Below are 15,469 nucleotides of genomic sequence, written 5' to 3'. Positions count from 1 at the left end.
CTCAGGGGATTGCAGTCAAACGGCACTTTTACACACATAATAGGGGAATTCCCACGACAGACGCCCTTCTGGGAGGGATTAAGGGCATGCCCAACAAGAATAGTAGAAACCCCAATTGCTAAACTGTTTAAGAATATGGAGCGAAGAGATCGCATTCAAATACATTAAACTGTTATGTAATGTGACCCCGATCGCAGGGAGGAAATAAGAGGACATATATGGGAAGAAACACCGCCTAAATAGGAAGACTGGAAAAAGAGATGTGGATCGGTGTAGCATGGCTGCAAAGTGCATATATGACGATGCCAATGGTTATACGTTAAGTCTTGGGATACTTGAGGGTCGCACAGAGGGTTGTCACAGTCATAAGGAAAAATGAGCTGATGTTAATGCTGTCCTATGTAATAGTTTTTTTTACGCATAGTCCAACAACGATGTCTGTTAAATTACACACCACCTTGCAAATAAGTATATATTAACAAATGACTGCCCACTCCAAATGTGAACTGACCTGCATTATGATCAACATAAAAATTCAAAGAACATATTTGTAGGAGGCTACATGTGGCCAAATGGTTAACTCGTCAGAGGGGTTGTAATTTAGAACATTTCTGGTGAAATTAGGTGCAAGTCTCTTTCACGCACTACAAAGTTCCTAGACGACAGATGTTGCTAGACTAAGTCTAATGTTTTTGCCATTGTTTTTTTGCTTGCCTGGTGTGTACACCTATGCTAAGTGACGTGCTACTATGCAAATTTTAAAACAGAGGAGGGGGTCGGAGTTCATCCAAATGAGTCCTGTTTTTGCACAGAATTATCTCTGGTCTATTGTTATATCACTGGAGAAGATTATGAGGAACTTTGATGATTCCCAGGGTGGAAATTAATCAGGAGTGTGATTCTGATGCTAGTGGTTCGATACAGCACATATTAGCTACGTCTCTGATGGTCCTCTGATTAAGGTAGCCATTACGTCAACTTTTTTTTTGCAAATGTGATTATTCAAATTAATCCACTGTCAAAGGGTTCAATTTGATTCAGGTGCTGAGTACTTTGGAGTATACATCCTGCACTGGCAGGCGTTCGCAACTCCCTTTTACAGGAGATCTGTTAGGAGCACATGTATATTAATTTCAGCTTTGGGTATTGCATTTTAACCTGTTGTTCATCACGGTGTGATACATCAACTCTTTATTCTAGCTTCTTTGATTCCTAGAGTGTAAAGATCTGCTACCATCTGGAGTAGGAATCACATTAATGAAGAGTTCAGTGTGGGCGGAAAGGCTTTAAATATTAGGCCTTCATAGTAGTATTTTGTACCATGTTATGATCATGTGCCTTAGGAGAGATCACGTGTTAGGGCCATCTTGGCAAATATCCAAGGATGTGGTACTATTCTTAGGCGTATGTACATAACAATTTGTTGCCCTCCATTCCTCACACAACAATATCATACATGTCTAAACTGATCAGCATGCACTAAGATGATCTTGTACTCACTAAAGCAATCAATCAACTTCCTTTTGAGCAAGTCACGTCATAAATGGAACACAGTGGTGTGGAATTTAATAAAATATCTACTTGTCTGTGGGACAGGTTGCTTCTTAAATCTACTTGCCCTATAAAAAAAAAAAATCTGCTTGTCCCTTTGGTGCCATGTAGTGAGGCAACAAATTGTGGTAGCAATCTCATTATGTAAGAGCTCTGATAACAGCATCTCTGTGTATGCCAGAGCTACTACTATAGTAGTGCTTGGATACTTTCAATTTCAATCCCTTTTTGCCACCTTTCCACAGATCTACCTGGGGCTAGAGGAAGCAGTAAGCAATAGTTCCAGAGCTGTAATGCCTTTGAGTCTGCAAAAATACTAACTTGCATGTTTTAAGGATTCTCACCAGCTCTAATCTTTTCCCATAATGAGAAAGGTTGGAAATTTACTCCTGAGAATAGCAGAAGAAGTTCTTCCAGGGTTGGGGAAAAAGTGGTTGGAGGAAAAGTGAACTTGTAAACACTCAACAGATTTTCCCATGAGGAAATCGGCACCTACATATTTGCTTGTGCTAAAATACAGTGCAAATATTTTCTAAGAGTACAATTTCCTGACCCACTTCTGTAAGTTCTTGAGTTCATGAAAGCCACCAATTCAAAGACATATACCATGGGTGCACTATTGTGACTTTATTTAAGAATTGGGTCCCTAATTAGGTCTGGCGTTAACAAAGACATTTTGTTTTTTATTAAACTTCTATTTCCCTCTCTATCGGCTGGCTTTACTGTGAGTGATCGCATTTTGCTTTTCCACAAGAAGCATATAGGCACAAAGTAATTTTGTACAGTGCCAGGAACTACTGTGGCAATCAGTGGCATAACAAAACTGGAGATTTACCCCCCCCCCACCCCCACTCCTGCGAAGAACATGGAGCCCCCTTCCCTCTCCAGACTCACTCAGGGAAGGTGCGGTGCTGTGTTGTGCTGAGGGGCCTCCTGAAGGGGGCTGCAGGGCCTTTTTTTTTTTTACATCACTGGTGGCAATGAGTGCATTTTGAGAGTAAAAACTTTTGTTTTCTTTTTGCCAGTGCTTGTTACAATGGTGAGGGCATGGCAGCTCCCACAACAATTAAGTGTTAAAAAAGCCATTTCAAAACAAGACACGCACTGACGAAACCAAAAGACTCACAAAAAATGTCAGATCGGTTGGCTTTGCCAGTACTTGTTTATTTTCATGCTTCCTATAATCTTGTTGAAAATGGTTATACTGATTTTCCATTAGGAATAGTTTTTGGAAATACTAGCATGCTTCAACACATTTTATTAAGTGGCGCTTCAAAGAAATAGCACCTAAAGTTTCATAGTAGCGAAATGTTTTTTTCCCCTACTTGCATTTTTTTCTGAACATTTTATTATGAAAGCAAAGACTCATCACTCTTGCTTACAAGCTTCTGCAAATATTTGCATCTAATTAGAGAGCATTCTGGGAGCATTGTACTTTGCCTCATACTGTTAAACTGTTTAAACATGTGTGTACACTTTTGTTTGTTTTTACTGGAAGCACTGTCAGTAGTGCAGTGTGACCTTAACGTTTATTTGCAGTTCTTACCCTAATAATGAAGGCTTTTCATTACTGAACCATAAATACAAGTTTGAACAGCATTAAGGTATGGATACACACATTACCTCAAATGCAGACAGCTCCCTTCTCTGTAAACTAGCAGGCAAAGGGTTTGTGCTGCAGTGGGTTGGGCCTACTTGTCCCAATGACAAAACAGTAAACTTGTTGCCCTTGGCCCTAAACAGTGTGTGTCAGGCAATGGGAATTCCACATCCCTTGGACAGACTACTCCATACATCAAAAAGACATTTTTCAAAATCTGCTAAGGTGGGCCTGCAACCGCAGATTAATGGAATGGACAAATGTCACCAGTAAAATATCAATTAGGGTGGATAAAAGCTAGATTAGGTTTAGAAGATAGTCCGTGTAAGTAGCGGTTGGGTGGCCACCACAGGCGAGGGAGCAAGGGAATCAAATCTCAATCACCATCCCACAACCTTCAAGTTTTATGTTACATGTTATATAAACAAAGAAAGAGTAGGTTGATTTGTTACTCCACCAGTAACAAGAGCAGAACTACAAGCTCTCCACCCTATAACTACAATCACCAGTCAGAAGAAAAGATTCAAGCCCCCAACCACTCACAACAGAAGAAATCAGTCTTTAAGGATAACACGATTCTGGAATTTCCATTGGGGAACGTTATTACTGAATAGCAAAATCCATCACAGAAGCCAGTATTCAGCTGGTGGTGTGATTCACCGAGGGAGGTACCACTGCTTCCTTTTGACCACTTTGAAAACTACAGACTACTATCTAGATGGTACAGGCAGTCAAATAAGACACCTCAGTGGCAAGCTTCTCAGAGCATGCTCTGTCCTGCTGTCCACGAGAGAAGGTGTGCAGTGAAGCCAGACCAGCATAAAAGAGTAGCGAAATTGCCATGTAGAGACTGGAGAGAGGTATGATCCATGCCCAGGTGCCGGTATTCAAATACACCTCCCCTACCCCACCCCTCCCCATGGTTGGTATAAGAGCTGTGATATTTACACCATGGAATATCTATCGGTCATCCTACTGTTAACAATATATAGAGGTCATGGGTACACGCCCTTTTAATCATTGGCTTTCTTCAACCAGCCTCTTTCAGCCATTTACTTCATACTTTGTCAAGCATGTCTCGGGTCAGCCCACTGGGGTATACATCTCAACTAATCCTTTTGACTGTTTGGATGTGTTCTTTGGCCTTCACTCGAAGACTTCCATTGAACTATATGAAGACTCTCACTGTTCACTCATGTGTTGCCTTTCAAAATGCTTAACAGTGTAATTTCAGTCAAGACAAAACTAGGGGCGCCAAGATGCCCGTGTGAATATGTCATTAATAAAGCCATTAACATTGAAACTTAAGACATATCATATTGTGCAGGTTTGGCTGCCTTTTTGTCAGGTTTTAGCTGATGTACAAAAAGACCGCAATCACAAATGGTCTTACTACCTAAACTCATTTAAAATACATTTCATTCCAAGACGTAATTTGAGAAGGCAGAATTAGCAACGGCCAATCAGATCTCTCAATTTCCCAATAGTATTTACAAATGAAAGCATGATACATGCGTTAACTAATTTCACAATAAAGTACTCCACTGTGATAGCACATTTTGTGTACATAAACCAACTGCATCACTTCTAAATAACGAAATCTTTAAAAAAAAAAAAAAAAACATAATCAACGAACATATCAGAACAGCATCACGCTCAACACTATTTAAGCATCCCAAGCAAAAAAATAAGACACGGGGAAAATACGAAGTTTTTTTTCTGCAGACATTTTATTGTCATCCAACATCTTATTAGAATGCTTAACGTTCTCAAAAAGTTTAATTTAGTGAAACGACACCTGCACCTCCCAACCCCCTCCTCGTCAAGGGCATGAACCCTATAGCCACATGTTCAAAAGAAGAGTGGCTTGAAACGACAAAGGCCTGAACGCCCCAGTCTCGATTTCACAACCTGATTTTTGTGTTTACAATGTTGATGCCCTTTCTGATCTGGCGGATTAACTCCATCTGGCTGTCCCATAAAAAGCTACAATTAAAACAACTGCAATTTTGAATAAGGGGCTCGCCAGTCAATGGCGGGGGCAATCTGTGTATTTACAGTATGCTTCTTTACTATCATATTGCAGTGTTTCGTTCCTGCCGGGGGGAAAGGAGTGAGCTGGAAGAGGTTGATGGTGGAGAGGTGTCAGTCACTGAATCCCAATGTATGACTACCCACCCTCGCTCCAGCGAAAATGCTAACTGTGACCAAGATGGAAAAGGCATTGTTTAAACGGTGTGTTTGTATTTACTCTCTCCAGGAAAAAAAAGAATCAAAGTATTCTTGTCTGTCAACAAGAACAGAGATTGGCAACGTTTACAGTGAAACAGAAAACAATAAGTTCACACTTGGTAAATTACTGCGTGCAGTTTGAGTAGTGGAGGCCGAGTGGAGAGTGACGAACCTATCTGAAGGAGCTGTGCAGAAAATAAACTGTACTATATTCAGCACTAATCCTCTTCAAATGCTTTCAATTAACAAAAGGCAACAACATCAGATGTGAGGATGCAAGCGTTTGCCACAAAGTAACTTTCTAAAAATGCCTGTGATTCTCTCCCTCACGTTTAAATAGTCCATGATCACACACAGATGTAGTTTATAAGGCTTCACTGTCGGCAGCACTTGGAACCTTCAGTGGGAGAAGGGATAGATTTTGTGCAGCATGTTTCTTGAAGCTACAATCATTAGCAGCATTGTGTCCATGAAATGGAGCTTAACAGTTGGCTTCTGAAATGATACAATAGTAACGACTGAAGATTCAGAACAACCACCCCCTAACCTCCGAAACGTTGTCTCGCACCACAGAAGTTAACTTAACAGTGGCTTTATGTCATTTAAGAAGCATAAGCCAGCTCCTTTGGGGCACCATCCGTGTGAATTATGTGCTTGCGAACGACACAATCAAAAAAACATCATTTATTTTACTCAGACTGCCGATAACCGTGCAGGCTCTACCACCACACCACTAATGTGAACTACCGAGACCTGGAGAGTGAGTGTACTTCTACATCTGTGTCCACTAACTGCATTATTTTTTTATGTATAATGTCAAATGTGACTTTAAAAAAAAAAAGAAAAATTGACGGTGGAAATGAATCACAGACAATGCGGAAAATCTTTTTCTGTAACAAACAGCCCACTCACCTTCCAAAATGGTCACATTTACATTCACTAGGGAACTTAAGGTTAATATTCATTTTTTTCCTAGTTGTACTAGCATTACTGACTTGAAGATGTAGACACAATTACAACCGGATGTAGACACATTTACAACCGTAAAAAGGCACAAGTATCATTGAAAAGAGAACAAGAAACTCATTTGTAAAACAGGTTTCATTGGACCCTCCATATTTTAGAAATTCGTTTTTAGATTCAATAACAGAACTTCATAAATGAGCTATCCTCCTAGCCTTTCCATCAGCCACAAAGCCTAAACACTTAACGGGATTGTACAGTAAACTAATTCTCCTCAAGGCATGGGAGCAACTAATGCTTTCATATGAGTTATTGACATGCTTAGGCCAGGAAGTGAGAATAAAATGCAGTCCTACTTTATTAGTAGTATTTCAAGTACTTGGGAGAAAAGGTAAAACGACTTCACACAAAAAGTTGAAAATATCCAAGCAGCAAGTGTAATCGATTTTAGTTTCTCCTTCAAAGCTCACAATGTTTACACGGAATGAGGGGCAAGTGAATTATTAGTCATAAAACAAGCTTATCCAAAGTATGAATTCTAACCAGAAAAAGAGTGGGAAAACTGCTTGAGAATGTGTTGGTAAAGGCTAGAGATACTATTCTTTCTGCCGCGTTCCTCTGTAAACTGTAAGACGAAGGTCTAGTTAAAAACAGGTGGATTCACCCTATTCATACTATTAAACACGCTCTTTGTAGGCCATCAATGTTGACAAATGCCACAACTTCCGGTTCAGAATTTCCCGACATTACTCATAAATCGGGCAGATATTTATGGAAGTACCCCCATCAAAAGGCGCATGAAAATGGAATTATGTCACAATGATCGCCATCTGAATACTTCCCTTGTCCCTAGACACCATGTATATATATTTCTTTTTTAATCGCAGTTTACCAAACCGGGCCGCCAACTGAAAGGTGCCAATCTTCAAAACTGCTGGATTATGTTAAAACTGAAAAACGAATTGGTATGATAGAAAATGAGAGCACAAACTCCCAATTATTTCAAGGCAATTATATTAGACCGTCCCTCGAAATTACATACTACCCAGGCTTTTTTGGGGACGCTATAAAATCCATCTGTTGCAATGGTTACCATCCCTTGAGGTACTAGGGCTTTGTGACTTGCTATGCGTTTCTCACCTATTCCAAGCATCTTTTCTTAAAGCTTAAGAGTTCCTTTCCGCAGTGTGAGGACACCCACAAACTCCAAGAGGTTAAAATATACAGCAAAGTTGATGTTATTTCACAACTCTGTTGATTCCTATGGAAATTCATCAGGGCACTAAAGCATTATAAAGCAAATATTACTTGAAAGACTACTCCAAATAAACAAATTGGCTTGCGCTATACATAAATAGAAATAATTTAGTGATTTATCAATGCTTAAAAACAGCACCACATAATATTTCCGTGCACGCTCCCTTGACCAGGTTTTAGAAGCCATCTGTAGAAGAACCACCAATAGATGCCCTACACAAACATTAATGCACGCTGGCTACTTTACAGCCTGTAGAAGCCTTGCACAGGAAGAAGATCACTGAGCAAGAGACATAAAAAGGTTCTCCAGTGGACTCTATTGTCCTTCCGCAGGAAAGGAATGCCAGGAGCAAGAGAATGGATCACGAAGCCCAATATAATACAAATAAAAGTAAATCTAAACTGTCCTAAGAGATTGTAACAACTGTTTGAATGTCATGCATCTCCTATCTGTACTTTGAGGGCTGCGGAGTCCTAGTGGCTACAATACCCCACACAGTTAACTTCATATGCCCACCCACCCATCTGTTCATCTTTCAGTTTCGAAGCTCAGATTCAATACCTTTGCTATAGTTTTCTTATCCTCTCCCCTACATTTTTACAGAGGTTGCTGAAAAAGCTGCTCGTCGAAGAAACTGAGGACACCCTCTATTTTGCATCGAGAGAAGACGGTGGAGGCTCAAAACGGACCAGGGAGTAAAGTCTTAAAACTCACCAAAGCTCCCACGTACAGTTTATTTCGTGTTCAGAGCGAGACCGCCGCCAGGGCGCCCGTGGGGCAGTTAAAACTATTACAAAACAAAATGCAAGTTAAAAGCATCCCAAAACGCAGAAGCAGCACGTGATATCTCCTAAACTCCAGAACACGCAGCTCTCTTTCTCTAACCAGGAAAATAGGAAAGGTAAATATGTACCAAACAATGTCAGCGGCACTACGAACATTATGCATGTGCTGGCTCCTCCGAAATAAACATGCCGTACAAGCAAAAAAAGATGGGCCTAATGTAGGCTATACAAACAGGAAAACTATTAAATAAGGCGCAGAGTTCAAATGAGACACAGACAAGCCAGGAGGGGAGTTTATTTATCAGACCAGGTGATTTACTACAGAGCACAGTGGACCGGTGGCAGGTAGGAGTGCACGTAGTCTCCGAATCGATAGTCGGAAGCCGAAGCAAGCCAACACCAGAGCAGGACGTCAAACTGAACCCCCTAAAGTGCGAGCCTCCACTCTAGCAAACTAAACAAATCCCGCGGCAATTTCTACAATGGGACTCCAAGTCATAACTAATTATCTAACCCGCTATGCGTCTGCAGGAGACCATGTAAAACGCACTCCCCACGACACGAGGAATTACCTCTCTCACCTGAAATGTGGTGATGGGGGAGAAAAATAAAAAACTCTTCTGTCGCACACCTGAGTACAATGAATATTGAGCAAAACAAAAAATAGATGGGAGGGGTGCAAACCTAAGGCGTGTGATTAGTTCGTGACAAATGCCGTTCTTTCCAGCTAGATAATGGCCATTCTAGTCATTTAATAAAAGCGATTATTCTAAAAAGCTGCCTTTCATCGCAATAATGGGACCAAGGCTGTTTCTTGAACGCAGTTTGGGTTTTTGAGACACACAAATGCGCCCCTTGGATGATGTCAACGTGCATGCTATGCTGCCCAACACTTGAAATCCTGTGCAAATTTCAAATCACAGGTATCGTATACATTTCACTAGGACCACAGGTTTTTGCAACGGATGATTTACTCCAAGTAGTACTTAAAGAAAAAAAAGTGACGGGGGGATACCATGCAGTAATAGCTCGCACAAAGAGTTATTAGTTATTGCATGTTATTTCCCAATTCATAGTGGAAAAGTCAAAAGTGGAAAGAAAAAAAACTAACAGTATTTCCATTGTGTGTCTTTGGGCCTGATATTACCATGTGGCTTGAAATAAAGTTGAGTGTAGTACTTTGAGTACCCCGTTCAGTCACGTCTAATTATACAGCAGTAAAGTACTGCTGCTGTTTCCACCTTAGCAGCAATTTTCCAGGGCCCGTTACAGAAATTAAACAAAACACAAAAGGGTTCTTTTGCATTAATATTCTGGAAAGGAAGTGCGCCACTAAGTGAAGCCGAATTGAGGGTCTGGCAAAAGAATTGTGGCAACTGGTTTTAATATGTACACAATTAAGTACTTTAATTCGGTATGGTGTGTAATTCTGCTTACGTGCCACAACATACTTTTATTTTTTAATTACCCTCTAGCTTTCTATTCCAGACAGTTTAGCGCTTAAGTTTGACACATCAATGAACACATGGGCAAGATAACATTAGGAGCCTTCAGTGCTAAACTAGTGTGGGATTTCATGATGTAAAGGCCACCCGTAAATGTGTAAACCAAATACATAGGTTAAGGTTATTTTTGCTAGCACATTTCATGATTTGTAATGACATTTGCTGGCTTTGAAAGAACATAATGATGCAGCTTTTGGCTATTGTATACCCCTTGAAAACGATGGTTCCCAAACGTGTCTGGCGGAATGTTTGGAAGATCTGTTAAAAATGGGGGGAGGGACCGGTTAGTCTTCAGCAAAAAAAAAAAAAATCCAAAAATAACGTTTTTTTGTAACACACAAAATATTCAAATAAGAGTCGATTGTTTAACACTGGAGACAAATCGGCTATAAACGTCAGTGGTATACCAATTACACCAAAACGGTATTTTCGGCACAAGAAATATAAATTGAATGGGCATATCTTGCCAAAATGTTTTCAGAAAGATGCGTCAAGCTACGCACTTAAATAAATAGAAAATGGAGATCAGTAGGACACCTAAAGAAGGAACATGTTTCTATTATCTTGTGAGACAGCCCAGGCCTTCGAATAATGGACAATAGGTTTACGTGAAAGTATATCTGGAACAGGAAGGTGTAGCTAGATGCAATTTACAACACTGATTCCTAACCTTGTAATCTACAATCTAATATAACCCCTAATTCATGTTGCTTGTGATTCTTATTTAGTTCTCTTAAATTTTTTGAAAACATTAAGTACAACCACTTTGCAATGTGAAACTATGGCAGGCACGGATCAAGCGAAGGCCAGTGGAAGCAACTCGGGGTCATAAACATACAAGGAAATCTGCCCTAGGTGTGACCCCACCCCGACCCCCCAAGCATGTATGTATCGCCTCTCGAACTTCTTTAAAAAGTGGGTCGCCCGATGTGCCATTAATGTGCATATGAGTGAAGAAGAGATGTATAAAATAATGCAGCACTGCTGTGTACAGGAAACTGTCATGGTATGTGAGAACTAACTTTATACTCATTGTAACCGAAGAACATGACTACCCCCCCCCCCCCCTTGCACACACAAAAACAGCCTGCTGCGGTACTTCTGTGCAGATTAGAAACAGTGGAAAGCCTCCACCTAAACCAGAATCGACCATGCAGCTGCCCAGTATTAAATACCAACCTGCAAAGGATAATTTTAAAGGGTGGAATTTCTACGAGCAACTTAAAAAAAAAGGCCGGGCGGTACTTAGGTGGAGGGCACCCAGCCCATCCCACAGAGCTGCCAGCTGAATCATCTTTACTCTAGTGAAGGAATTCTCAAACTTTCATTGACTTGACCTCACTTATCTTTATTAACTCAGGCTCGACATTTGCATAATCACGTTGCCTCCATTTTCTTACATAACTTCGTTATGAATTTGTTGACTGGTCTGGCAGCCCCTGGTGCTCTGCCATCAGTCTTCTTTCGACCCGACTGGGCCCTAACCCCTGAGAAAGACGGCACCAATGTCCACAAACGCACTCAACATAAACATTCAGAAGTTTTGTAAACTCAACAGTTTCACGTCTACGAATACCCACAACATGTCCTCCTCTAATCACCCTGGGATCTACAGAAACACGTTTGGAATGGCCACGAACGACCATGACGTCCGCCGAGGTGCGTGCAATGAAAATGACGTGCGAGGTCAAACCATAAAAACTAGAAGACTAGGTTCATTTTAAAAACTCTTCAGTGACCCATGGTTTTACTGACAACGTTCCAGACAACTGGTTAAAAAAAGTGAACAAAAATATATATATGTATATATTACTGGACACATCCGAAAAGTCATATATATATTAAAAACAGATTGAACGAGCTCCATTCGCACGGTCAGAAGTTTAGTTAAGAGCTAAAAGTAATAACATTGGTTGGATGTCTGTTCTGCGTTTGGTTGGCAGCCGAATCTGCTTCAGAAATGGCTTGAGGAGTCATGGAATTATGTAGGTCCATAAGGTGTTAGGGTTATGCAGAGTCTTTGACAATAACCATTACCATATGTTCATCTTCTAAGCTGCCCAGTGTTCTTATGGCTGCCTGGAGGTACTGTTGAGAGAATTCGCATGGAGGGAAGGCATACAGCATACCTGTGCCCTCCCTGCTCTTTGCTCCACCTACGGGTAGGCTGATGACTCCAGCAGCCTGCTTTTGTTTTAAATACGAGACAAGGTTCCTAAGAAGACGACGCTGTAACCCACTATCGGCAATCGAGACCCCCACTGCACCTGTTCCTATAAAACTCTGGACTGCGAGGAGCACGGCATAGCCTCCAGGCGTGCCTTGTTTAATCCTACGGGTGACCTCGTCAAGCTTGGGTTGGTCAAGTCGAAGCCTCTGGGCGATCTTCAGCTGAGTGAGGTCAACGCCAGATGTATGGTCTTTCAGCAGAGTGGTGGGGAGACCTGCGTCTCCCTCAAGAAAGTGCATGGAGGTGTGGAAGCAACTGTTCTTCAGCACAAGGTGCCCGACCCAAGCAAGCGGTAGTGACAAAGCGTACTCCAATAAAGTTTTAGGCTTTTTGGTCTCCGATTTCAGTTCAGGTGCCGATTTGGGCGAAGCCTCTACAGTTCGATGATTGCGTTCACTTTCTTTCTTTTTGTGCTGGGAGGACTCGGGTGTGGGTAGGCGCTTTCTCTCCTCGAGGACATGTTTATTGTTCTGCAATGGGCTCTTTTGGTCTCTTTCGGGTACAGCATTGCCAACATGATTCTCTTTGCGGGCCCTATCAGGGCTACGTTCAGCAGTTTGCACAACTGCTTTGGTCCTTGTCTTATCGTCAAATGGTAAAAGAGGGGCCTTGCCACGGTCACCCGAGAGGCTCCGGCGTTTGCGCCTCTCTTCCCATGGCTTGGACACATTCCTTTCACCATCGCTCCCCCAGTGCTCCCCACTGCGACTGCGTGCCACCCGGCTGTAATTCTCCAGGTTGTTCCTACGTTCTAAAGTTTTTGTAGGGCTGGTCCAAACTCCCTCAGTAAAAATTCTGTCTCGGTCAGAATACAACAAGTGTGGGGGAGTTCTATCACGTACCCGCAAGTCTTGTTCGAGATTTCTGTGTCGGCTGTAACTCTCGGGTAACAACTCGTAGTGCGCCGGCAACAAGGCCGGCTGGTATTGTTGGGGATATCTTGTTTCCTCTGTTTTGGCGAAATCCACCCGAAGTCGGCGATCGGGCCCTCCAAGGGGGTAGCCTCGCATCTGTGAACATGCCGCCTGTGCAGCATCCAAGCTCTCGTACTGGATGTATGCGAAGTTATCTCCTTTTACGTAGTCAATGGTTTTGATGCTCCCAAATCGGTCAAATTCTCTTGCTAGAGCAGCCAATGACGTACTGGGACCAAGACCGCCGACCCACAGGCGGGTGGTGGGATTGACTTTACCATAACCAATTTTTATTGCGTTCCTGCCGATGATTTGGCCTGACATGGCAACCTTGGCACGATGGGCCATGTCTAAGTTCTGAAATTTGAGGAAAGCATACATCCCTCCCGCACCCTGAGGATGCTTAATAACCACCTCCTCAATTATGCCATACTTTTCAAAAGCACGTCGCAGTTCGAGCTCTGTGATTGCAGGGTCTAAGTTGCCAATGAACAAGTTCCTGGTTGCGCGACGGTCGTCTTCAGGCATGAGCTCCTCTTCGGGCACTGTGATGCTGTATGTGCGACCCCGCTCGTCGTGAGTGCCATAGTACTCCAGCGCTCTTTCCCGCTCCCTTGAAAGCCCAACCACCTCCAGAGCGAAGGCGGTGTGCCGTGGCAGCCTAGGCGAGACGGAGCGCGGCTTATATTGGTAGCCATGAGTGGGTACGTAGGCAGGCTCGGGGGGTGTGCGGCTCCGGCTCTGGAGGAAGACGGGTTCCACATTGACTGGGCGGTCGTAGAGCATCAGACGACCCCCCTTGGAGTGCCGAGCTTCCTTAGCATCCTGCGGGTGGCGAAAGTTCACGTAAGCAACGCGGCCCAGCTCGGGTGTGTGGGAGATCTTTACGCTGATGTCTCCATACTTGCCGAACTGTCGCAGAATAGCATCCTCTAGTTGAGCGTCGGCCAGCACCTGCGCTCCCAGCCCGCTTAACAGCAGTGTCTTATACTCGCCGGCCGGAGTAGTTGTGAGAGGGGTGTCTGGCTTAGTTGGCTTGGCGAGACGACCCTGAGATCGGCTAGGGAGCTGCTCTGGCTGGTGCTGTGATCTGTGGTTGGAAGAGTCGCCCCCGCCTGCAGCGCGCTCGTCGCGGCGAGAGGTGAAGCGGTCTCTGCTGCCGCTGCGGGTCGCGCCTCCTGTCCGGTTCTTACCCCGCTCCTCGGAGTTCTTGCGATACCTGCTGCGGTTGTTGTTGTCGGCGGGCACCTCCTCTCGGCGGCTGCTTACGTCACGCTCCCGGCCCCGTTCACGGTCTCGGTCCCGCGGCCGCTTGCCACTGGTCCGGGCCGGACTGCCGTCGCGCTCACTCTGCCGCTTCATGATGCCAATAGCCCGGCCCGTGGCTCTCACAGGCCCCAATCAGCCGCCATATTGGACAAAAGGAGAGAGCAGAGCAAGCGGTAGGACTAGCTCCAATCACAGGAAGTGACGCGAAACAACGCTTACCCTACAATCTAAAACGTCATCGCGCAGTCACGACGCAATGTCTGTCAACTCTCGAGTCTCAGAGTCTGGAAGCCGGTTCCGTGTTCTCTACGACCAGTAAAAATCAAGCCTACCACAGCGCATGCATGAGGAGGACGAACTTGCTCCACCCATGTCTACTTGTGTTGATCTATCTCACTGTTTCACTATAGAAGGCGGTGGAGAGGGGGACCGCAGAGCACGGCAAGTTGCCAGCTGTGCCCCAAGGCTAGCAACCACTGCACCGGGCCTGGTAACAGGGCATAGCTGGCCCAGAGCGCATTCACCCAGGAGAGGAAAACATCGAGCCTGGTGGAGTAACTACTTCACAGTAAACACCTACATGTTTTCAAGCAACTGAACTCGAATACGGCCCCTTCCGCGGTAGGTCCTCCTCACCCAGGCACATACATGACAGCATCTGGGAAGTCCTCATACAGACCGATTCTGTGGCAGAGAGGATGTTTTGTTTGTTACTTGTGTTAAAGCAATTGCCTATTTTTTTTATATTGTGTTTCATACGTACATTTTTTCCAAATTCTCACAATTGTTAGCATATGCAGTGCGCGGGGAAAATTAAGTAAATAGCTCAGGAGAAGATGGGCACGCTTAGACCCCATGTATACTGAACCAAGGTGCCGACCAATCAAAGATATATCAATAAACGAGTCTCCGGGGACACATATATATATTTTGGTGCAAGACGACTGTAGTGATACAGTCATTGTTAGTGCAGTGGCGGAACACTTCACAGACCCAGGTCACTTGTTAAATATTTTTAGAAGCTCTAAGAGACAACTATTTGCTCATGGGATCTGTCATGAATGTTACAAGAAAGAGAAGGTAGCTGACAGATATATATTATGTCCAACTAGTAGTCCGAGCTTCAGTGACCGAGGACTTTCCGAAAATGTAGACCTTTTAC

General features: G+C 43.5%; 1 protein-coding gene across 1 annotated transcript; it reads right to left on the bottom strand.

The window, feature by feature from the left end:
• Window positions 1–4,862: 4,862 nt before the first annotated feature.
• Window positions 4,863–14,579, bottom strand: RBM15B (RNA binding motif protein 15B). The gene has a single exon (XM_069206788.1). It carries the CDS (start codon window positions 14,398–14,400, stop codon window positions 11,902–11,904), a length of 2,499 nt encoding a protein of 832 aa, XP_069062889.1. The 5' UTR covers window positions 14,401–14,579; the 3' UTR covers window positions 4,863–11,901.
• Window positions 14,580–15,469: the final 890 nt, after the last annotated feature.

This window comes from Pleurodeles waltl, chromosome 9, assembly GCF_031143425.1.
Source record: "Pleurodeles waltl isolate 20211129_DDA chromosome 9, aPleWal1.hap1.20221129, whole genome shotgun sequence".
NCBI classification, from domain to species: domain Eukaryota; kingdom Metazoa; phylum Chordata; class Amphibia; order Caudata; family Salamandridae; genus Pleurodeles; species Pleurodeles waltl.
The sequence above is the reverse complement of the archived record's forward strand: the minus strand, read 5'-3'. Positions and strand labels throughout refer to the sequence as shown.

What these genes read in the sequence shown, in the direction of transcription:
- RBM15B (XM_069206788.1), bottom strand. Translation starts at nt 14,400, where the DNA reads ATGAAGCGGCAGAGTGAGCGCGACGGCAGTCCGGCCCGGACCAGTGGC.